We start from the raw sequence: 23,689 nt of genomic DNA, 5'->3' as shown, positions 1-23,689 counted from the left end.
TCTTCTATTTCATGCATTTTACATTCACCTCCTCATTGCGTCTCACCTGAACCACACACCCAAACCGAACTTTTCCCAATCAGGGCTCTCCTAGAGTGGCTGTCTTGGCTTATGGCCACTCTTGACAGACCTCAAGACCAAATTAGAAAGAACCCATAACCATAAGAATCACAACACCCTGTCCTCCCTCATCTCTCCAGTGCACACATTCCAACCAGACTCAACACTCCCTATTGAATTTGCCCACCTTTTGCCACCTCTGTGCCCCTATGCAAGTGACTCCCCTGCCTAGGATGCTCTCCCTCCTTCCCTATCAAGCACGCACTACAATCAGATCCATCAGATGGGCCATCAGTGATCATCTCAAGTGACACCTCTTCCATAAAGACTTTCCTAGTCCTTCCAAATAGCAATAATCCCATCCGTCTCCTAAATCCCATGACATTAGATTTCGTTTGTCTCTTCTTTGCTTCTACCTTGCAGCGTCAACTCCAGAGTGTCTCTGGGACCCTCTGAGCTGCAGTCTGACTGGAAGAAAAGGCCAGAGACTGGCCTTAGGTAGCATTTGCACAAGTGCTGTGTTTTATTAGAATTCTATGCGGAGCGTTGCTGATGAGGACAGATAATGGAACTGCTATGCAATGCCCCCTCAACCCTAGCCACCGAGGCCTATTTACTCCTTCTTTCTCCCACTAGACTGCAAGCGTCTAAAGACAGAGGCTGTGTGCCTCAGGTCAGCACCCTCGGCAGCATCGAGCCCAGTGCGTAACATGGAGGAAGTGCTTGACACAAATGCCTCTGGGAGGCATCCCTGCTGGAAGGAAACACAGCTTCTTCTGGTCTGTGCAGAACAAGTCCTAGCACCTACTGCCGGTTCTTGGCCCACTAAAGCCAAGGGTGGGAGTCAGTCAGTCCTTCCTCAGTAGGTTCCGAGGACAGTTGCTGACTTGCTCCTTCTTTAAGGTGCCTTTTACTTTTGAACCTGAATTTTTCTAGAAAAATGTAATAGGCAGGGCACCCAATCCAAAGGGATGGCCCCCAGTGGCAACCCTGAGTGAAAAGTAAGGCCAATTCACTGTCACATTGCTTGGTCAATTTCACTATGAATCCACGCTCCGAGGACGCACTCTTGCCCAGTAGGCACCACCCCTCACTGGCAACAGAGAGACAGCAAATTGCTCCACACCGCAGTAGCACAGGCTTTCCCTGCGCCGGGTGTGGTGCATCCCAGGAGAGCTTTCTCACACCAGGTGGCATCCAGGTGGATCTGGCGACCGCCCAGCAAGCATGTATCCCCCCTCACAAAAGGGAAGAAGAGGAAGAGTGGCCAAGAAGGGGTGGAAACCCCAGTTTTCCTCTACAAATGTGAGGCCGGATTTTAACCTCTCCCTCGGCAACTCTACACATCAGACAAGAAAGAAACTAATATAGATATTAGTCTTGTACTGACTTAGACTTTCACTTACCCCGCCCCTTGTTTCTTAATGGCCTTTTTTCTTTTTTTTTAAACTCTTGTACCTAGGTTAGCCTGTTTCCTGTTCATATTAAGGAATCCAGGCCCTTTGCAGTAAAGAAAGACAAGGATACCCTGGAGCTTTATATAAGGAATGTTTCTAGATTGTTAGTTGAAAGCATGTCCATTTGTTAATTTGCACCCTAAACACACCTTACGGCTTCATTTAAATCTGAGCACTCTGTGTATTCCAACTGCCTATGCAGGGTTCTAACTTAATCAAGTACTTAACGAGTAGCATTAATATTCGTTGTCTTCTCCACGGGTGCCTGCACTCATCAAGGTAAATAGTTACTGGCTACCTCCAGGGCCCTTGGTTGAGCTGAGAATTGTCTGTCCTTATCTAGACAGTGGATTGTTTGTCCCCCACCATGGGAAAACCCTGCTGGTTACTTTCCAAAGGCCTCATTTTAAAAAGACACGTTTCCACTTACAGACCTTTTAAAAATGCCAGGCAATTTGGAAGAACAGTAAGAAATCTACTATCTGCGTGACAGTCATTCAGAGATTCTTGTAGTGTGCCAGGCACCATATTAAGTGCTAGGAATGCAATGATGACTCCAAGGAGTCCTGGTTCCTGCCCTCATGATGCTTATGGTACGGTGGGAGAGGCCAACATGTAGGGAAAGGTCACTCTAATGAGCGCATAATTACCGAGTGAGCTCAGTGTTAGGAAGGAAAGGCATGGATGTGAGGACTCCCTAGAGGGTGGGGAAGATGTTGGAGCTGAGCTATGAAAGATGAAGAAATTGGTTATTCACTGAATGTCAGGGCACAGAATGTCAGGGCAGGAAGACCACACACACACACACACACACACACACACACACACACACCCTACTATTCATAGATGAGGAAACTGAGGCCCAGCAGAGCTAGATGACTTGCCGAAGGTCAGAGCTAATTCTAGAAACCCATCCCCAATCCCTTCCTGCTAAACCACTTAATTTTATTTATATCCCAGCTATACAAATACACTTGACAAATAAAACGGAGAATATTGAGTTAAAACCACATCTCTGAAGACCACACGCATAAATAACGATCGTGTTTTAATGCGGACGATACCTTTTCATTTTGCAAATCCAGAGTTCCCATCATATCAAAATTCAAGACAGTTTGTTCTGTAAGAAGGGGAAGGTCATAACCCTGTCTAGAATGTACTGGCAAATCTCTCTAACCGTGCAGTGCTAACTTGGGCCTGAGCTGTGTAACCAGACCGACTTCACGCTCCAGCTGGGGTTTCAGATCCACACATGGCGACTGGGTGGCGCTTTGCTGTTTCACAGCAAGGGTCCTTCCCTGGGCTCCCGGAGCCTCTGGGGATTTACTGCTCCCGACGTGGCCGTGTTCTCGCCACTGTGTGCATGCGCTTAATGTTGAAAACATTCTTTTGAAAAGCCCAGGAGATTCCACTCGCAATCTGTGCGTGTGTATGTAAAAGCGCAGAGACTGGAAAGAACCGCGGCGGAGCACACCCTGACCGAAGGTTACCGCGGGGGAGCCGCGGCCGTGGGAGGGAGTGCGATACGGTCTTTTCACTCTAGACACTCCTGAGTTATGTACAATTCTACGCAAGAATGTATGCGTGTGTTAGCATGTAATACATATGTATTAGTTTTTTCAGGAAGATTCTTAAACAACAACAAAATCTCTATAGAACAAAGGTGCGTCTCCGCAGAGCGCAACAGCATTTGTCTTGGATGTCACCGCCTTCTCCAGAAATCTCAGAGGAACTCCCCTCGACCACCGCCTAACTGAAGGACACTGTGCGCTCCACCGCAACCCTGCGGGGGATTCGGAAAGTTGGAGGCGCCCCGGGGAGTCGCCGCACTTGCCGCCCGCGCCCCCTAACCTGAGCATTCAAGGAGTCTTGACTTGGCCGCTGGCGCACTCCGCACCCACCCAGCCGGTGCTGATGCGGGAGGGTGGGGCCGCGGCGGGGCGGGGCAACGCGAGCCCGCACCCCGCTCCTCCCCGCCCCTCCCTGCCGGCCCCGCCCGCGCGCGCCCCCCGCCCGCGGCCCGCGCGCCCGGCCCGCCCCCTCCCCTCGGCGCGCAAACGAACCTCGCGACGCCGCGCTCGGCGGCGGGCGGGGGCCGGGCGAGGGAGGGGGCTGGTCCCGGCCGCCCCACTCTGCAGTTGTCTCCCGAGCGCTGGCTGCGCCGCCCGAGCCGCTGGGCCGGGGAAGCACTGGCCGTTCGCTCCCGGGCCGGCTCCGCCAGGCGCTCGCAGGCATGCAGCCCGGGAGCAGGAGGCGCTCCCCGGGCCGCTGCTGAGCCGGCCGGGGCGGCGGGGACCAGCGCCAGCGGAGCCCCTCCCACCTTGCCCCGGGGCAGACGAGCGGCGCCCCGACACCCCCTGTTCTCCCGCAGCCCCGCCAGCGCCACCCCCCGCGGGCCGCAGGGGCTCATGCAGCCGCCAAGGTAAGCGCGGGTCGGGAGCCGGGCGGACCCGGCTCTGACATCTCCGAGGCGCCGCCGACACTTGCCGGGGCCACGGCGCTGCTTTGGTCTTCCCTAGCCCCGCGTCTCATCTTGCTCCCATCCTGCCCACATTTGGAGCTTTGCTGCGCCTCGATCGCTTTAGCTGTTGGCAGCGGGAAAGTTTTTGTGGTTTGGTGTTTGTTCTTTTTTCCTAAAATACTCTCCCCCGGGCAGCCGCCAGCGCGCGTGGTTGGGCAGACCCGGCACACGTCCCTTACACCGTGTGCGGGCTGGGAGCTCCCTCCCTCAGCCCGGCTCGCGGAGCCCCGGACGGAGCCGGCCACCCGACTGTCCCGCCGTGAACCCCCATTGGCCCGCGCCGCCCGGGCCCCCGCCTTCCGCTCGACGCCCGGCTGCGGAGCTGCCTGGCGAGCTCCTGCCCTCGGGGATGTCGGCGCAGTGCACCGCGTGGGCTCGCGTCCCGGCGGCCCTTTGCCTCGGCGCGCCGGCGTACGGGAAGGTGCGGACCTTGGATTGAGGGCCGAGGACGCCCATTGCCAAGCCGCCCCCGCGTTCCTAAGTGGACGGGTGGGCACGGCGACGATTCAGCGCCGGCCCGCGCCGCAGCTCAACCCAGGGTACAAGCCCGGGCATGGGGGACAGGTGTATTCAATGGGAGGGCGGGTGTGGGGGACGCTCGGGTGCAATTCGGGATTGTGTCTTATTAATGTAATTGTATTAGACTTGCTCGGAGGTAGAATCAGCTCTCCCAAATTGAGATTTCTAATGGGAGCCTGTGAGCTGCTATTATGTGGTGTGGTTTTGGGAGGTGTTGGGTTGTATTTATTTTATAAATTGGGTGTCTCGCGGGCGGAGTAGGGGAAGTAGCGCCATCTAGCGGAAGTGGTGAGCTGTGCATTCCTCTTAGGCTGCGAAGTTGGGTGTTCCCAAAGTAGTCTCCCGCACAAGGTGGAGAGGCGGGAACCAGCCCTCGCCTCCAGGAAGGAGGCTACAGAAGCTCTCTGAGTATCGACGGTACCAGGGAGAACGCCGACCTCCCATGCTCAGCACATTGAGCTCAGGGGACGAAATTGCGGGTCGTGTTGAGTGGCATGCTGTCACCTAAAGGAGCTCCATCACCTTCTCTGTTTGGTTTTAGAATCTTCCAGCAAAAAGGTAATATAAAATGTTAACTGCTGTAAGAAGATGCCCCTTCCGCAGGTATCTGGTGCAGAGATCTTGAAAACCAATACACAAACCTCTGTCTTCTCCTGTGCATCACAAACAGGTGATTTCTTGGGTGGATTTTGAGCCATGACCCCTAGAAAAGAGAGTAACTGTGCTCCGAAGGGCAACAGGAGGAGAACTGGGAGAGGGCCTCCTGCCCATCTGTGCAGGAACAGAATAGTGTACCCAAACTGGGTTTTGTGGGTTTTTTTGTTTTTTTTTTGTTTTTTTTTTTTTGCACATACAAAGAAGGGGTTTCTTGCTGTTACCACAGCAAGTGACAAGCAAGCCCCCTTTACAGGGACATGATCTCCAATTAATAACTGGGGCAGACGTGGCTGGATGGCAAGCTCTGCAGACAAAGGCCCTGGGTGGGGCACCCACACATCCAGGCGGGCTCCACGTTCTCTGTGGCTGGTTTTTGCTGCCACCTTCCAGGCCAGATAATATATTAGCAGTGAGCTGGGCTCACCCTGTTCTGAAGGGCACCCTGGCCCCTTGTAGAGCAGTGTAGTGGTCTACTGTAGTACCCCCTTGAGACTCTCTGGGCTGTGCTGGTAGTGAAAGAGGTCTTAGTCTCCTTTTTTCCCTGCTTCCATTGTTTCCCTCCCAGGTGTCAGACAGTTGCTTACATTCTCCAATAGACATATGAAATGGTGGGTGGCTGGTCTGCCCCCTCATGCTGTCTCAAACTGTGTCTCCATTGGTAGGTATTTATGTCATCATGAGACTTGTGACAGACGAGGTCTTAGAATAGCTTGGCATCTCATTCAAGGAGGGCACCTTTGACTTTTGCTAAGAAACCTCTGCCTGCTTTCTCTTTTTACAAACCTCCCCCAAGGAATAACTTGCTGCTTCCCAGAGTATGTAATAATAGAGAATAAAGGCACAAGAATCTCCTTTTTAATACAATCCCTTGCTCTTCAGCAGCCCCGTGAGAAGCCAAGCCCAAGAATTCTTAGATGAGCAGTTGCAAAATGAAATAAATAGGGACTGAGCATCCCTGACACTGGGACAGGGAGTTTTTCAGCCATTCTTCCAGGGATGCTTGCTGCTCCCAGGAAGCAGGCAGGAACGGGTGCTGGTATTTTCAGTTTCTCAGAAGAAACTGATGGCCAGAAAGCAGAAGGGATATGGCCAGGGTTCTGTGAGTCTAAAGTGCGTTTTTCCCCCTACAACCTTGCTACCAAATGAATTAAGTTCTAGCGCTTGTTTTTACCAAGTATGGTTGCAAAATTTGTTCCTGCCTTGAAGCATGCAGTATAGACATGAAAGATGGTCACCGATCCATCAAGAAGCCTGCCGTCCAGGGAAAGAGGCAGGACGTATCCAAGTGCAATTGAGCAAAAACATACAAGGATTATCTGAAAGCAGCGCAGGCGAATTGGAATCTGTTAGTTCTGTGAAACGAAATGACACTACTTCTTACAGGTAATTATTCTAGAACTTGACTTATAATATCCCAAAGGTAAGTTTAGTTAACTTTTAAGTGTCTGTGGTGTTCCTGTGGCTCTTTTAGGGAATGGCTTTGCTTCCATTACGTAGCCATTCCACAAACTTAACATAAATTTAACCTGAAGAAGGGAAGCTCCAGGTTTCCCCACCTGTTTGGTATCCAGCCTATCCAAAAGACAGGCTCCTCTTTTTCTTATTTTGAGCAAATGACTGCTCAGTTTCAGCCTCTCTTCTCTTAGCAACAGAGCTATAAAGGAGCAATGAATAGGGCAGTGGAAAAAATTAAGGATTGCTTTACCCAAGTATGCATACAAGGCCAGGCAGAAGTCAGTTTCCTTGGTGACAGATGAACAAATGAACTCTATTAAAAGGATACCCAGTTTCTTAGCCAGGTCCGTCCTGTGAGTAGAAGTGCTATATCATGTTAGAACCCAGGGGTCAGGAGGCAAGAATGCCTAGTGAGGTGTGAAACTTTACAATTCTCAGGGCAGGAAGAAGAAGGAATTTTAAAAGTAGGGCAGAAATTGACAAAATAAATGCAAATGTCTTTCATAACCTCATATAAAAAGTTTTAAGTCACTGGTAACTGACTAACGTAAAAATGTACTATGTACCTACCCAACTTACGAAATGATTATATCCAGATTACTACAGTAAATAATGGAAGTGTAGCAAACAGTTTATGCAGAGAGTGACTACAGAATTGCTGGTTGGATTTACTTTTCTCATTTTTCAATTGCTTGTTTAAAGCAGTGCTACGAGATGAAGAACTTTCAGAAAGCAAAATACTGGATTTCCCAGAGCCTGAAAATTAGGCAGAAGGTTTAAAGACTCTGTCAACTATCTGGTCAAAGGAGGCCAATTCCCATAGGTTCTGTGTCCTCTGTGAGCCAAAACAGAGATCAGCAGGTGTGAGTAAAAATGCCCCAAAATTCATTGACTTCTGTCTTGGCTGGACATTTTAGTAGTTACCGTCTGTTGTGGCTTCTCCTTATATTTCATTTTTTCATCTTCATGGACTCTAAGATCAGGGTCTTTGTAGCAGCTCACCCTGGCTGACAGGAACAGTTTGCTCTGTTTCCTGGTAATATTCCATTCTTCTGTCCTTGTGAAACAGAGATATTCTGCCTAATTTCTCAGTAAGAGTTTTGATAACATTATTTTATTCTTAGTGTACATTTCTTCTTGAAGACGGATGGGACCCATTTTTATCCTTTGTAGGTATTTTGAAGAATTTTCTCCTTGATGTCTTTAAACAAGATTAGGTGGAAGCATGCAACCTACATATACCTACCCCTGAAGGCCCCTACACATCCCTCACATTACTAGTATTGTCAGCCACAGTGCATACTCTTCTTTAGGATTCACTCCCCTATTAGACTTTTATACTTTTCTCAACTGATCTGCACCATGATGTGTCTCTCCTCTCCAGATTGTCTATTCAAAAACCCTGAGATAGCCAGGCACGGTGGTTCACTCCTGTAATCCCAGCACTTTGGGAGGCCAAGGCGGGCAGATCACTTGAGGTCAGGGATTCGAGACCAGCCTGGTCAACATGGTGAAACGCCGTCTCTACTAAAAGTGTAAAAACTGGCCGGGTGTGGCGGCACATGACTGTAGTCCCAGCTACTCCGGTGGCTGAGAGAGGAGAGTCGCTTGAACCCAGGAGGCGGAGGTTGCCGTGAACCAAGATCACACCACTGCACTCCAGCCTGGGCAACACAGCCAGACTCCATCTCAAACAAAAAACAAAAAAACAAAAAAACCTTGACATCTGATCGCTTGAGGTGCTTTCACAAAGTTTGGTTCTCTCTATCAAAGTCTGACCCACTTATAAGCTTGTAAGAATAGAAGACCTTGCTGATGAATCCCTTGCCGGAATACCATTCTGCCTGTTCAAATGCTCATCCAAAAGAGGCTTGCTCAAAAACGTCTCCTGGGCAAATGCTGGGGTCCTCTCAGTGACTTAGAAATGTGTTGCCAGTGTGCATTTTCAGCTCTGACAGTGGCAGCCTGAAGAATAGATTCCCCTTACAGGAACATAGCCACAGAACTCTCTCTTCTTCCACGCAGGTTTTTTTCTGGTTGTCAGAGCACACAGAAATGCCCATTTCATTCATAGAATCGTAAAAAGTTACAGGGTTTCCTCAAAATAATTAGTACCTTGAAAATAATAATTAACATTTGTTTGGAAGTTTTGGTGTCTAATGTGCTTTCATTTACATTTTAGTTTAATATCCTTTATGGAAAGAGGTAAAGTATAAATAATAAATAGATTCTTTTGTGCCATTGCATTTTCCCAGGTGGGCTCCCGTTTATTGATACAAGGGAAGCAAAGCAAAAAGAGAAGCAAAGCAAAAAGAGAAGCAAAGCTTAGAGGCTGGGCTCACCTGTAGACGTTATGAAGTTCATGATGGCATTCCCTCACAGGTCCAGCCCTGCTAATAACCCTTCACTGCTGAATTTGGGCAGGTCATTTTTGCCTCTGAACATGAGGCTCCTGTGAGTTTAATTTATTTTGTTGTATATCAGTCAGTGCAACTAAAATAGTCTGACGTTCAGATTTCAGAATACTGATTTCAAAATGCTTCTCTTGGCTGGGCGTGGTGGCTCACATTTATAATTCCAGCACTTTGGGAGGCTGAGGTTGGCTAACTGCTTCATCTCAGGAGTTCGGGACCAGCCTGGCCAACATGGTGAAACCCGGTCTCTACTAAAAAATACAAAAATTAGCCGGGCATGGTGGTGTGCACCTGTGGTCCCAGCTACTCGAGGGGCTGAGGTGGGAAGATCGCTTGAACCTTGGAAGCGGGGGTTGCAGTGAGCTATGATCATGCCATTACACTCCAGCCTGGATGATAGAGTGAGACCTTGTCTCAAAAAAAAAAAAAAAGCTTCTCTTGCTTTCCTGAAACACTTGGTTTTGGTTTTGTAGAGTCTTTGGGTATCCCAAGATCATATGACAAAAAAAGCTAAATGTCACCTTCTTCCATGCTATGAGAGTTTTACATTGCTGTTATTTTTCTCTGATAAGGAGCATTTTGAGCAAGTAGATACCTAAGCTCCAGGTGTCTGATTTCTTCATGAGTAAATGGATGCTGTTGGCAGGGTCTCCTGACTTCAGGCCTGGTGGAGAACATACTGGCCCTCTGAGCCTCGGCCGGGAGTCAACAAGAGCAAGGCAAACCCAAGCCAAGATGGCGCACAGACCCTCCCTTTCTGGGTCAGTGACCAGTCTCTAAAGGCTGAAGCCCATCTGGCTTAAAACTTGAGATGTGCTGTGAGTGGCTTGTGGACTGAAAGAACTCCAATGAACTGATACTGTAGATAGGTTTACCTAAATATCTTCCTGTTGTTTAAGTAAATCTATTTAACTCGCATTCGAAGGCTAAGTACTCTATGAATACGTGATCTACAGAATGTCACTTACCATCCAAAAGAAAGACAAACAATTCCATAATCTAATTATTTCAATTTCTTTGGTCTCTAGGATGGATGGGGGAGATTGTTCACGGAAATTTTTCTCTTCTTAAAACGTTTTTATATTTTTTGTTAATGTCTGGAAAACAGTATATCTCTAAACATATTCCCCTTTCTAATGCATGATCTGTCATTCTACATGTGGGGCATATTATCGGACTGACAGAAATAAATAAAGCATGTGTGAAGATGAGAAGTAGCTGTAGTTTGGTGGGAAAAACACTGCACTTGGCATCTCAAGACCTGGGTTTGAGCCTCTGCACGGCTACTTGTATTTATGGTCCTTAGACAAGACTTAGAAATGAGTCTGTCTCGTTTGTGAAATGGAAATGGCTGTGCCCGTGGCATAGTTAAGATGACGACACTGGTTACATGGGGGAGTTTTTTCTAGTAGGTGCCCATCAGGCCTCAAGTATAACTGCAAATGAACTTAAAACCCACCTAGAAGTCAAGGTTATCCGTGAGTCCTTGCAGAACTCTGCAGAGCTCTCCCAAGATCCTGTACATACAAAGGCTGTAGCTGAATCTGGCACATAGTAGGCACTATTGTAGTCCAAACAATAGTTCCTGTCCATGATATAAAATGAATATTGGCAACTACTTATCAAGACTTACTCTATGCCAGGCATCTGTTCTAAGTGGGTTATGATTGTATTGACTCATTTAATCCTCACAACAATCTTTTGATACATCTGCAAATATATCCCTATCTTACGGATGAAATAACTGAGCTCTAGAGAGTCTGTGTTCGGACTGCATGTTCTTAGCCCAGCATGCTATATTGCCTCTGTAATATAAAAGTGAAGAAATTCCCTTAGCCTTGACAGATTTAAGAAAGAAAAACAATGGTGGAAGCGAATGTCACATAAGGTGACACATTTGTTCTTCTTTCTGGATTGGCACTTTTCCCCACCTCCCATCAGCTGGGGATTGTCTCTATTTCAGCTTTGCTTAGCCATTCTAAACAGTTTTGAATTTGATGAACAACTTGGTTATCTGTTCTTATTGCTAAATGTCTATGGTATTTGTGCTTGGCACTAAATTATTCATTAATCCAAATACTCCAGCCTTCTGTTGGTTGAGAGAGAGAGACAGACTCACTGTCGGTTCAGACAGTTGCCATTTGGTGGATAAATGGTTCCAAGACAGTTCTTCTCCCAAGAACTTACCGGAATGGGGAGACATAAGCGCTGTGTGGTCTGTTCTCTTTTACGGGAACCTGGTGTGTCTTGTGTATGCATACCCAAAAGCTGCTTTCAAACCTCAGGCGGTTGCTGAATGTTTCTAAGGTATGGTTTCAGGTATACCATAGTATTGTTGGGGATTATTACTGAATTTCATGGTGACATCAAAACATAAAAGATGTCACTCTTCAAATGACATTTCCTACGTGCTTGGCCACATTTTAACTTGGGGACTGCAGAAGTGTTACAGATGAGGCCTCAGAATGGCTCCCCACAATCAGGTGTGGGCAAGGCTGGTTAGTTACAGAGCCAGTATCAATTCACCGGATCCCTGGAAACAGGACTCTGGAGGTTGGAGATCTCCTGGGGCAGCCAGGCTGTGATTCTGCAGATTGAGAAGCTGAGGGGCTGAAGATAGGACAGGGCGTGGTGCCACACAGCTGGAGTTAGGACCACCCCAAATCCCAGGTCTCTGTCTTTCCCCATATTCAGTGGCAGTGTCTTGAAGCTTTCCATCTCAACACTGACAATTAAGCAATTCATAAATACTATTGCTTTTGTACTGGGTTTTGCAGGCAGAAGAATTTGCAAACTTGGAGACCAGATAGTAGGTGTGATAGGAAGTCTCAGACAAGAGTTTTAAGAAGAAAGCGGTGGTCGGGGGAGACTTTCATTAAGAAAGTGTAGTTATACCCCAGTTTATAGTCCCAGTAAAAAGAAATGGGAGAAGTAGGGAGAAAAGAAACACGGCTGCTCCAAGAGGTTACTGAGAATATGGGAAGTCGAGAAGGACAGGTGTGAAAGAAGGAAAGAGGGTCATACATCCAAATACCACGGAAGGGTGGCCATGGAAACTGCTGGCCAACCAGCAGGAAGGCCCCAGCCCAGCCCAGCCTGAACTGAGCCTGGGGCAGCAGAGGTCAAAGGGAGCACAGAGGGAGTCCTTGCTTCTGTTCAGAGCAAGAGGATGGAGTAGGGTTAGTAGAGGCAGAGAGAAAACGAAAAGCCCCATGCCTGGGGAGCAGCTGTGATCTCATCAGAGGTGGCCTGGCAGCTGGGAGTCACCCAGAGCTGCCCAAACCTCACTCTGTCACCAAGCCTGCTGGGTGACCTCAAGCAGGTTACTTACCTTCTGCAGTGTAAGTTTGGGTGAATGTGCCAAAAACCCCATTTCCACAAAAAATACCAAAGAATGACCCAGGCGTGGTGGCGTGTGCACCTTGGTCCCAGCTACTCGGGAGGCTGAGGAGGAAGGATCGCTTGAACCCAGGAGGTTGAGGCAGCAGTGAGCCATGATTGTGCCACGCTACTCCAGCCTGGGTGACAGAGCAAGACTTTGTCTCAAAAAAATAAAATTAAAATTAAAAACCCATTAAAATTTTGGAATAAAATCCAATACTTGGCAATATTTGGTAATTTTTTAATTAAAAATTTTAGTTTAATTTTTAAATGAAAACTTTTAATTTTGGTAAAATTTTTAAATTTTTGGTAGTTTTTTCTTCTTGGTAATTATGTCTTAATTACCAAGAATAAGAGTCTCTGGTGGTGAGGGAAGGAGCATCAAAGCTCAGGTGATATTCTTTACACGGAGAGAAAGGAAGCCTCAGATAATGAAGATGGCAGCAACATCCTCGTAGCCAAAATGTACAACTGTCCTTTCATGTGGCATCTGTGTCCACAGGCATGCACCCTGTACCTCCCGCCCACAAGGGGAGTCCACCCTACCTGAGAAGGGTCCTTTTTTTTTTGAGACAGAGTCTCTCTGTTGCCCATGCTGGAGTGCAGTGGCAGGACCTCTGCTCACTGCAACCTCCGCCTCCTGGGTTCAAGTGATTCTCTTGCCTCAGCCTCCGAAGTAGCTGGGGTTACAGGTGCCCACCACCATGCCTGGCTAATTATTGTATTTTTAGTAAAAATGGGGTTTCACCACATTGGCCAGGCTGGTCTCAAACTCCTGACCTCAGGTAATCCGCCCGCCTCGGCCTCCCAAAGTGCCGGGATTACAGGTGTGAGCCACTGCACCTGGTCAGAAGGGTCATTTTAAATAGCCACTTTTGCAGAATATATACTAAAAAAGTATTATTATGAAGCACACTTTATAAAGTCTTAACTAGCTGAACGAAGCACAATGTGTTTTCTAAAAAGAACATGAAACCCAACCAATCTATTAGCATTCTTTAAGGAGTCAGAAACAGGCCTGGAGACGAGGGAGAAACCCAGGATGAATTCTGTTTAGACTTTCAAAATTCCTTCTGACAAAGTTCCATCCCAAAGGTCATTTACAATAGTAAGTCTCTCCAGCATGTGCGGGGAAATTGCCGTGGATCAGAATTATCCTTAGAGACAAGAAATAAAAAATAGGATAAACAGGTACTTTTCTGGATGAAGAATTATTAACAGTGAGGATCCCCCAGGAACGTGGGTGCATCCAGACTTAGTTTAAATTTACATGGATTATCTGAAGAAGAGAAAGCTCAGATGGTTCCAGGCTTTGGGATGAAATGAAGACTATGCAGAGATGGCAAACAAATGGTGATTAACTGCAGGATGAGCTTAGGAGTTAGCAAGAACATGCATATTAAGCTTTTGCAGGCGCAAGTCTGTTAATGCATTTATGAGAACATAATCCAAATTACAGGAAAATGGACTTTGTCCAGTCTGTTTATAGCCACGAAGGAGGATCCTTGGGGTCTTTGCAAAATGTTTGTTTGCTACAGGCCACTCAGGACCAAGTGTTCAGAAAATGCTAAAATACTGTCAGAAACGATACTGGAAAACAAGCGAAAAACAGTATTCTACCTGGGCTCTACCCAAACCTGGCAGTTGTATTCTCTTCCCCTTGAGAAAAATCTCTCAGAACTGCATAAGGTGAGCAATGTCATCACCTGAAGTTCTTCGCAAGAGGCCGGGCTGCTTTGTACCTTAAGGGTTTTAGTGTGGAAAGATGAAGCCAGAAAGGCGATATGATCAAAGTCTATAAAACCTTGAAGGTTATGGAGAGAGAAAACAAGTACTGATTCATCAAATCTGAGATGACCAGACCCCAGGATGGCCCTTAAAGTCTGAAAGAGGAATTTGAGGGATAAATTAAAAATAAGGATCCGTTCTCACACTCTGAGTTGTAAATTGAAGCAACTCAGTTCCTCAAGACATGGCCTGGACAAACATTTTTCAGGACATGGGGGAATGGGTGGTTACTCAAGAAATGTTGTCAAATTCTTGGTCAGTAAGTGAATGGTGGATTAAGAGCCATTGGTAACATATCCCTACGCTTGCGAGGTTGGCAAAAATACCTGGAACCAGTGTTGGGTCGTTTCCTCCATATTAGACAGGGATCTGTTAGAGAAATCTAGATCAAGCTAGTTTCAGCAAAATAAGGAATTTTTCTCAGCTTCCATAGCTGGAAGAGGTACTAGGGTAGCTCACAGGAGCTCAGGAAGAGCTGCGGGAGAGTCATATGCTGAAGAGTGGCTTGGGGAGGCTTAGCCTAAATAAAGTCTTCATCACTCCCCAAAAAGCTCACCTGATAAAATACAACTTAAGTAAAAACAAGATGTCAGCTGGGCGCAGCGGCTCATACCTATAATCCCGGCACTTTGTGCGGCAGAGACAGGCAGATCACTTGAGCCCAGGAGTTTGAGACCAGCCTGGCTAACATGGTGAAACCCTGTCTCTACTGAAAGTACAAAAATTAGCCGGGTGTGGTGGCATGTGCCTGTAATCCCAGCAGCTCAGGAGGCTGAGACACAAGAATTGCTTGAACCCAGGAGGCGGAGGTTGCAGTGAGCCGAGGTCGCACCATTGCGCTCCAGCCTCCTGGGCGACAGGGCAGCTGTCACACACACACACTATGTCACGTCCTCAAATGCTGCCTCAACTACTAACACTCATAAACACTCACCCTCGCACAAGATTGCTGCCCTAAACCGATCCTATGTTGGAATCGGACCAGAACTGAAGCTTCTGTAGCAACAATCTCAAGAAAGATTCTGATTGGTCCAGCTTGAGTCACTTGCAATCACCATTTTATTGAAAGTAATTGTTAGGTTATCTGTCTTGGCTTGACTTTAATCCCAAGGGGCAGAAACTGACAGACCTGGGTCTTCTGTGCACCTGCCAGCAGCAAGGAGGGCATGGGCCCGAGATTGATAGAATTTACAAACCCAGCTATTCCCCTAGACATGAGTCACCTAGGGGAGCTCCTTAAAAATGCTGATGCCCAGGCTCTACCCCACAGAGATTCAGATTTAGCTGCTTTGGAGAAGGGCCTGGGCAACTCTAATCTTCTTACATCTCCCACAGTGGTCTCCCAAAAGAATAAATCCCTCCCCTTCTTGAGGCTTTGGGTTGGGCTCCCAGGTGCTTCACAGGCTCCCCCAAGCTCTTTGCTCTGTTTCTCCAGCTTCACCTCTTCCTTCTACAGCCACACTTCAGCCTTTGCAGATCCTCAGGTAAAGCACACTTTGTTCCTGGCATGCTGGGTGTTCCTTCTGCCTGGAGTTTTCTCCCTGCCATCCCCTCCCTTGCCCGTCAACTTCCCCTGGCATACTCCTACACTGGGAAAGCTTCTTTCCCCTCCCTGCACCCCAAGCTGGGCTGGAGCCCCCTGGCGCCTGTGTTCTGTGTCTCCCCTGTCAGAGTCTGTGTTATGCTTTATTGAAAGTGATTGTTAAGTAATCTGTCTCGCCTTGACTTTAAGCCCGGTGCGGACTTGCTCACCACCATTGGAATGAATGGCACACACAGTACGCCAAGCATGGAGTTCGGCCAGCTTGGCTTGGCATTTATTAGCCATTTATTGGGTGCGTACTTAAGCGTTCCCAGCCTCAGTTTCTTCATCTGCAAAATGAGGATGGTAATAGAATCTTCCTTAGCTGAAAGTTTCTAGAAATGTAAAGTACTTAGCTGGCATCTGACACAATGTAAAAATATGTCAAAATATTAGCCATTATTTTGAAAGACACCACCTTTTTTGGTAAAGGTCATTCACTCCTCACCTCTCCTTTAGCACTCATTTTTCTCTGTTATCTGTTTCTACCAGCAATTCAGAAATAGGGACTGTCTTATTTCTTTATCCCCCAAGGTCTAGCCTGCAGCAGGTCCTGAATATATATTTGTTGACTGATGACTCAGGCCCTAGATTTGAGAACACTCTGTTCATACCTAGAAGCAGGCAAAGTTGGAACCCCTGACTATCACTGCCCCTGAGAAGACTTCAGCCCTATGCAGAACCCTTCCTTTCAGAAGCCCCTTGACCCCTTTCCCCCATCAAATAGCTACCCCCAGAGTGGAAAGGGAGAGAAGGTGGAGGGGGATGCTCAGGATTGAGGCCTCCACAGCCAGTGCTGAAGAAAAGGGGCAAGAGTCATGCATGAGAGTGTCTATCCCCAGGTCTAAGCTGTAGCCTAGGGGACACCACATACTTGGTTAGACTCTATGGGACTGTTTGTTTGAAGTCAACTACACTTTTGAGTTAAATGAGTTTCTATGGCGAACGGAGTGCTGAGTTCTCAAATCTAACGTTTTAGGAATTTTTTATTCCTGCAGAGAGTTGGGGAGCTGTTTAAGAGTTGGTTGGTTTAGCCAGTATAGCTAGATTCCTCAAGGCCAACGCAACCCCATACTGCTCTAGCTGGGGCTAGATTTCTCATGATAGTCTAAACTGTGTGATGGCCAAGTCCCCACTTTGAAGATGTCCAAATTCAGCCTCAGACATTTCTCCTCAAGAGAGGGGGGGAAAAAAAAGCCCTTTGTGTCCCTTTCCCAAATGATTTGCTCATGTCGCAAGACTGGGGTCTCCTCCTAAAAAGGCAGCCAGTACCCGTCTCCCCGCAGGGACACTGGAACTCCCATGGGCCGGGGCCTCTTCCACGTTCTATTCAGTTGTAGTCTTGGAGTGACAATATTATCAGCCTGATCCTTACAGATGAAGAAACTGAAATGTAGAGGTTAAAAGTCCTGCTGCCAGAAGAACCAACTGAAAAAAAAAAAAATTCTCAGGCTTTACAGCAAGCAAACTTCACTGTGATTTTCACAATTCTGATTCTGTATCCCCTGGGGGTTATCTCAGTTGCTTCTTTAGGATGGAGTTTATTATGTTGTACATATATCCCGATGTGTCTGTATGAATCTTTGTCTTTTTTGGGGGAGTGTGGACGACGGTTTTTTTTTAGATATTGTTCCTAAAAAGGAATAAATGCACACACCTGTTTGTCAAAGCACCTTTGCTTTTTGTGCAACTGCTTTATATTAACAATACTTAAAATAGCTTTGGAAAAAAAAACGACTGTATGTAATGGAATTGCAGAATATGCTGCACATGTATTTTATTTAGTTATCCTTTCTTTAAGAATATTGGATGACATTTCCTGACGTGAGAGGGAGAAACTCCTTTTTTTTTTCCTGCTTTTAAATTGTAACATAGTTGAAGATTTCTTTTTTCTGTTCTCATTGAAAAAAAAAAAAAAGTCCTGCTGTGAAAAGTCCACTCTTGGGCAAGGGCAGCCCCAGAAGAGCGTGATTTCTGGGCTTCTGCAGGCTGCATGGCCTCCTCTGGATCCTGAGCCCTGGTCTCTGACCTGGACATGCTGCAGCAGTGACGGTGGTTAATTACTGTCCAGGTGACTTGGAATGCCAGTGATCCCTTCTCATTAGCGAGAGACTCTAGAACTAGCTCGTGAAAGGCAGACTCTAGCAAATGGTGTTAATTAGTGGAAAGGCCACTTGGTCACCTCTGTGCAGCCTGGCACAGTGCCTGCTTAGCGTGCCCCGGTGGCCGCTGGAATGGGCTGCTGTTCGGTGATGCTGCAGAATAAATTGTTGGGTCGGGCCCCAGGACTGGCCAAGCTTGAAAGGAAGAGCATTTTCGATGGTGGGCTTTCACTGGGAAAACCGTAGCATTTTGCAGACCCGTCCTGAAATGAACCCTGGTTTGGGGGAGAAATATTTAGAGCTTGTTGATCTGAGACCTCAATATTTCAGGGAAACACAGTGGCACCCCCACGTAAAGAAGAGTTGTGTCTGGCATTTCCACCTAAGGAAAGAGCAGCTTCGTGTTGCCCTGTTGCACAGCTGGCTGAGCTATGGTCCCCTTGTGTACCTGTTTTGTGGAAGCCAGATTCATAAGTCTTGCTGCTGGGGTTGTGTCTTCACAGACATAGGGCCTTCTCCCCTCCCTTCAAACTTGCTCCTCTCCACACTCCCGACCTGGCAGCCAGAACCCCAAATGCAGCTGCAGCCCTGCAGCCTTGCAGCCCGTGTGGCCTTTGCAGCAGGTAAGGACTGTGATAGTGCTTAAGAGAAACCTCTAAATTGGATAAAAACCCAGAGGTGTTTTTCCCCCAAAGAACCAGATGGGCAGGCTTGGGAGTGAGGTGAGGAGGGTGGCGGGAGGAATTGGTTTGACTAAAACACTTGCTCAGGACTATTTGTGTTTCATCCAAAAGATGTCTCTCAGGGGAAGTTACCAGTCCCTTAAATATCACAACGGCAGCAGAACTGCAGGGCCCAGGGAACCTTGGGAAGGAGATGTTTTTTTCCCAGAAAAATAAGCGACAGAGTTAGGAAAGGTCACCATACTGAAGCCCTCCCAAGTGCAGCCTTGCGGGCCTCGCAGAGAGCGCCAAACCATCCGGCCCTGCGCGCCACGCGGACCGGCATAGCCATATCTCTGGAGTGGCAGCTGTGCCAAGGTGGCAAGGTTAGGCCCGCAGGCCCTCAGCACGGGGGCGCAGCCGGGGCAAGTCTTCAGGAAGCAGCGAGGTGCTTGAAGGGGGTGCTGGAGGCAGGCCAAACCCAGTCAGGATGGGTGGCCCGGGGCCACGACGGGCGGGAACCTCGAGGTGCGTTACTAGCTGAGATGCAGAGAGCCATCCTGCCCAGACCTAGACAACTCGGAAGTGGGTTTTTCAGCCTCCTGCACCGGTGTCGCGTCTGAGTGCGACTGATGAGCCAGGGGGCGTCGGTGGAAGCTTGGGGTCGGCAGTCTGGTTGGAAAGTAGGGCTGGGATTTGCCTCCAAGGACAGTTTTTCTACTTGGATCGGATATTTGTGGAGGGGGTTAAGGGGGCGTCCTGCCCCGCCTTATGCCCTGCGGCCTCCCAAGGGTGCTGGGCCTGTTTTGCAAGGACAGCCGCGGGCTGGAGATGGCGCGAGGGTCGGGAAGCGTGGCGCGCCCTCTGATCTAGGACCGTGGTTTTCCGAGGTCCTCACGGCGAGCGCTGCAGCCGGGCAGCCTGGGTCCCCGCCCGGCCGCCTCCGGCTACCTCGCCGGCCTCGCTGAAACCCGAGCGCGACGGGGCGGGGCGCAGGCGGCTGGGGCGCGGGGCCGCGTCGACATTGGCGGAGAACCGAGTGATGGATGGCGAGGGAGGGGCGCGCGGGGGGCGGCGCGGGAAGGGGAGCGCGCCGGGCGCCCGCGGCCGAGGTGGACCGAGCCTCCCGGCTCGCTGCTCCCGCCGGCGGAGCGAGGCTGCCCTTTCTTCGCAGCGTGATTTATTTTCTTCTCCTTTTTCTCTGAACTCTTCTTCCAGGGAGAGGCTAGTGGTAACAGGCCGAGCTGGATGGATGGGTATGGGGAGAGGGGCAGGACGTTCAGCCCTGGGATTCTGGCCGACCCTCGCCTTCCTTCTCTGCAGCTTCCCCGCAGGTAAGGCACTGCCGGCCGGGCGCGCGGGGCCGGGTCCCTGGGCCGCCCCTCAATGCTGGGCCAGATGTGCGCGAGTGAGTCCGGGCTCAAGTTCTCCGGACCTCCTCCGGACCCCGCCTCCTATTTCCACGGGTCTTTTGTTTCTCCCGCACCCCGTCGTGGGTGCGATGCCTGCCCTTGGGGACCCGGAGAGGGGCACCCTGCCCGAGTTGCCGTGAGAAGGAGCCGTGTGGGGAGGGCGCAGGGGCCGGGGGTGCCTCACTCCCTTCCCTTTTTCCGAGAAAGGGGGTGGCTGGGAACGTGCCTCCTAGGGGCTCGGGAAGAGGGGGAGAAGGGGAGGCACGCCCTCGGTGCTGGGGACACTTTCTTCAGCTCCTCGCCCAGCAGTTTGCAAACCTGCCGGGTGCCCAGGGGTGGAGCCAGGGGCGCCCCTGAGGTCCCAGCCGAGTTCCCGACAGCCCCCTCCCCGGAGACCTCGTCTTGTTTCCACTCATTTGGCCACGCGGGGACACCCACGGACTCGGCTCAAATGAGCTGGTGTTCCTGTTTGATAACTTTCTGCGTCGCCCCCTGTTTGTTTTTATTGTGTCAGAAAGGGAGAGAATTTCAGAATTAAAGCTGAAAAAGCCCATCTGTTTCCAATGAATCCCCCATAGTTTTTCACAATGTTTTTGGCAGATCGCTGCTTTCAAATTCCTCCGAGCCCGGACCTCTTGTTTTTGTTGGGGGAAGGGAGACCAACTCCACAGAGAAGCATTTGTTCCTTCCCAAACGCTCCAGTTTCTTTACTTTTTTTTTCCCTTTCGGGGGGAGGGGGGAGGCATGCAACTTAAATCCCCGGCTTGTTTTCTTTATGATGTTTCATAAAACTTTATTTCATTTTTGCCATATGCTGCTCACAGCCAGAAAACGCCAGTTAAGCCCTTTATACCCATTTTTTTTTTCTTGCTAAAAATACAAATAAACACAATGTCACGGGCCAAATGGCCCCCCCGGCGCAAGGCGGGATCTCCCAGCCGTTTCCATTGTGTTTGCGGGGTTCAGAGGTGTCTTTTTGAAAAAATGTCATCTTATTTCGCACCACAGCCTGGCGTAGAGCCGCAGCCCCCGCGCACTACTGAGCTTTGCAAGAAAGGACTTGAGTTTAGACTCGGATTGGGTTATTTTGATTTGCTCTTCAGCCAACTGGGTTTCAAGGAACTGGCAAAACTGGGCAGGTCTGGCTCGGCCTGGCTGCGAGTTGGGGCTCCCAATGGGCGGACCACGCAGACAGTGAACAGTAGGGAGCGCGAGGGATCAGTTTACCCCCTAGTCCCAGCCCTGCTCCTGGCCCCCAGCGCCAGCTCAGACTTGTGCGTCCGGCTTACTCAACCACTGCGCACCCCAGAAGGGTCGCAGAGAGCCGCAACCTGCTCTCCAGACCTAGGTTCCATAGGGAGGCCTGGCCAAGGACAAGATGTCGGGTGAGGGATCTTGGTAGCCCCAAAAAGTACTCAGCTTGGAATATCAAAACCTCCGCAGGGGATCAAACAGCAGGGTGCCCTCTCCTCACCCCCAGTGTATTTAAAAGGCAGTTTCTCCACCTACTTAAGAGTCTGGTTGAACAGCCCAATTTGGTTTCCTCCCAAGAATTCAAAATTAAAATAAAAATCACCCTATTTAAGAAGAAGTCAACGTTTTGGAAAAGCAGGAGTTTGCAATTTGTGTTCTTGGTTTGGTCTAGATAAAGATCAAGCCCACTGGAAGTTTTATCAGATGGGTTGATAAATGGCTTTTGTCCCTTGGCTGCCGTGGGGGATGTGATCTCAGCTCAAAGCTGAAATTGAGAAGAGGGGCTTAGAGGCCCTTAAAACAACACCTTCCCGCTCTTAAAGCTGCAGCACTTGTTACCTTTTGGGGCTGGAGAGGAAAGGAAGGCCTGGCAGAAGTTCCCAGAGGTAGGAGGCTGCATGGCCTGAGTGGTGGTGGTTTTGTTGTTTCTCGATTTATTTCTCCATCCTGAAAATTTTATTTTAAAGCATCCCGCCATAGGCTGAGGAACACTGGTAGGTTATATAAGTCACAGCCCAAATTCCATCACTTTTGTTTCCAAGAAACCCATTTCTTTTTGGCGTCAAGGCCGGTAACTCAAACCTGGCCGATAGAACTGATAGCTGCTCTCCTGTCATGCCAGCTGGCTAATGTTTCTTCTCATTTGAGGGCTTGACAGCTGCGTTTAGTCAAAATTGCCCACCTTACTGAAAACTGAGCTTCCAGTATCCCAAAACTAAATATACTGGGGGCTCCAAAACTTGTGTGCTCTAGAAATGTGGGTCAGAAGACAGTTTCTTAAGTAAGGGATGAAATGGGAAATTTCCACAACAGAGAGAGACTGTCCCATTCTTTGACACATTGACCAGGAGAGGGGCCACTTAGGAATGAAGTTAGAAAACTTGCAGGTCTGATGGAGAGCAAGGCGGGAGATCGAGAAATAAAGCCCCAGCAAGTGGAAGGCACCCAGACACACTGGGGGCCCCTGTGTGCCTTGGCCTCTCCCGTTGAAGACAGGTGGAAACTGGCCGAGCAACTGCGTGAAAGCCTCGGTTTGTTCTGTGCTAGTCAGCTTGAATGGCTGCCAGGAGTAAGCCTATAGGAGTGCAAATTAAATCGAACATAGTTATGTGGAGAAAGATGCCTTCACCTCAGCTACACTGAGAGCGTTTGTGTGTTTCGAGTGTTTGCATTTACTTACTCCATGTGGATGGCCAGCCTACTGGGTTCCTGACTCAGTGACAACTTTTGGAGCCTTCTAACCCAGCCCCTCAGGCAGACCACAGCCTGGTGATGAGAAAGGGCCCCTGCACTGTCAAGCGGGCTGGAAGGGTGTCTGTTCAGATGATTCTTTGGGGACAGCACAGGCAGACAGTGTCCACGTCTACCTAGGAAGGGAGGCCAGAAAGGACTCTTAAAAGAGCATTCCACAAATGGCATCCTACTCAAATCACAGCCAATAGATGGCTTTTTAAACTTTGAAGCCATTGTGACTTTTTCGAAAGAGTTCCAAGAGAAATCCATCCAGGCATGTGTTTCGGACATGTCACCAGGCTTCCTGTTCACTCTGTGTAGGTCCTGTACTTCAGCACAGTGGTTCTCCAAGTGTGGTCCCTGGACCAGCAGCATTAGCCTTCCTTGGGAACTGGTTAGAAATGCAAGTTCTAGGCCCACCACAGACCTATAGAAGCAGTTACTCTGGAGCTGGGGCCCTGCAGTCTGTGTTCTAGAGCAGGCCCTCCAGAGAACTCTGATGCATGCTCAAGTTTGAGGATCGCTGTTCTAAGAACTATTGCACTCCAGACTTGCTTTCTTCCTTCTTTCTTCCCCTTATACTTTTAAACTGCGGCTGTTTTAGAAATGTTAGTCCTCGGTGGGTAACTAAGGTTTCGGGAGACCAAGGCCCTCTGCAGTGTCCAGGTACATCTGTGTCGCTATAGAAATGAGACTGTTTCTGTCAGAGCTGCTATTCAAAAATGCATCGGCCGGGCGCGGTGGCTCACGCCCGTAACCCCAGCACTTTGAGAGGCCGAGGTGGGTGGATTGCTTGAGGCCAGGAGTTCGAGACCAGCCTGACCAACATAGCAAAACCCCGTTTCTACTGAAAATACAAAAATTAGCTGGGCTTTGTGGCATGAGCCTATAATCCCAGCTACTTGGGAGGCTGAGGCAGGAGAATCGCCCGAACCCGGGAGGTGGAGGTTGCAGTGAGCTGAGATCGCGCCAC

The 23,689-nt window shown here is 49.1% G+C and overlaps 1 protein-coding gene and 1 long non-coding RNA gene across 5 annotated transcripts in view; one reads left to right on the top strand and one right to left on the bottom strand.

Moving 5' to 3' along the window:
* The window catches only part of LOC117976107 (uncharacterized), an 82,481-nt gene extending 78,770 nt beyond the window's left edge, over window positions 1-3,711 (bottom strand). Inside the window, exon 1 of one of the 2 annotated variants that reach the window (XR_010110081.1) lies at window positions 3,581-3,711. This is a non-coding gene — a long non-coding RNA (uncharacterized LOC117976107). Of the gene's footprint in view, window positions 1-3,368; window positions 3,447-3,580 lie in introns of those variants that run through there. The other variant, XR_008621035.2, reaches the window with a different exon arrangement.
* Window positions 3,685-23,689, top strand: part of RGMA (repulsive guidance molecule BMP co-receptor a) — a 45,747-nt gene continuing 25,742 nt past the window's right edge. Inside the window, exons 1-2 of one of the 3 annotated variants that reach the window (XM_034939469.3) lie at window positions 3,685-3,939; window positions 19,817-19,932. In XM_034939469.3, the coding sequence (XP_034795360.3) occupies window positions 3,926-3,939; window positions 19,817-19,932 (130 nt within the window). In that variant the 5' untranslated portion in view covers window positions 3,685-3,925. Of the gene's footprint in view, window positions 3,940-4,344; window positions 4,578-19,598; window positions 19,933-23,689 lie in introns of those variants that run through there. The other 2 variants (XM_034939468.3, XM_063597155.1) reach the window with 2 other exon arrangements.

This window comes from Pan paniscus, chromosome 16 (genome assembly GCF_029289425.2).
Source record: "Pan paniscus chromosome 16, NHGRI_mPanPan1-v2.0_pri, whole genome shotgun sequence".
Classification (NCBI taxonomy): Eukaryota; Metazoa; Chordata; class Mammalia; order Primates; family Hominidae; genus Pan; species Pan paniscus.
This window is presented reverse-complemented; position numbering and strand designations above follow the sequence as displayed.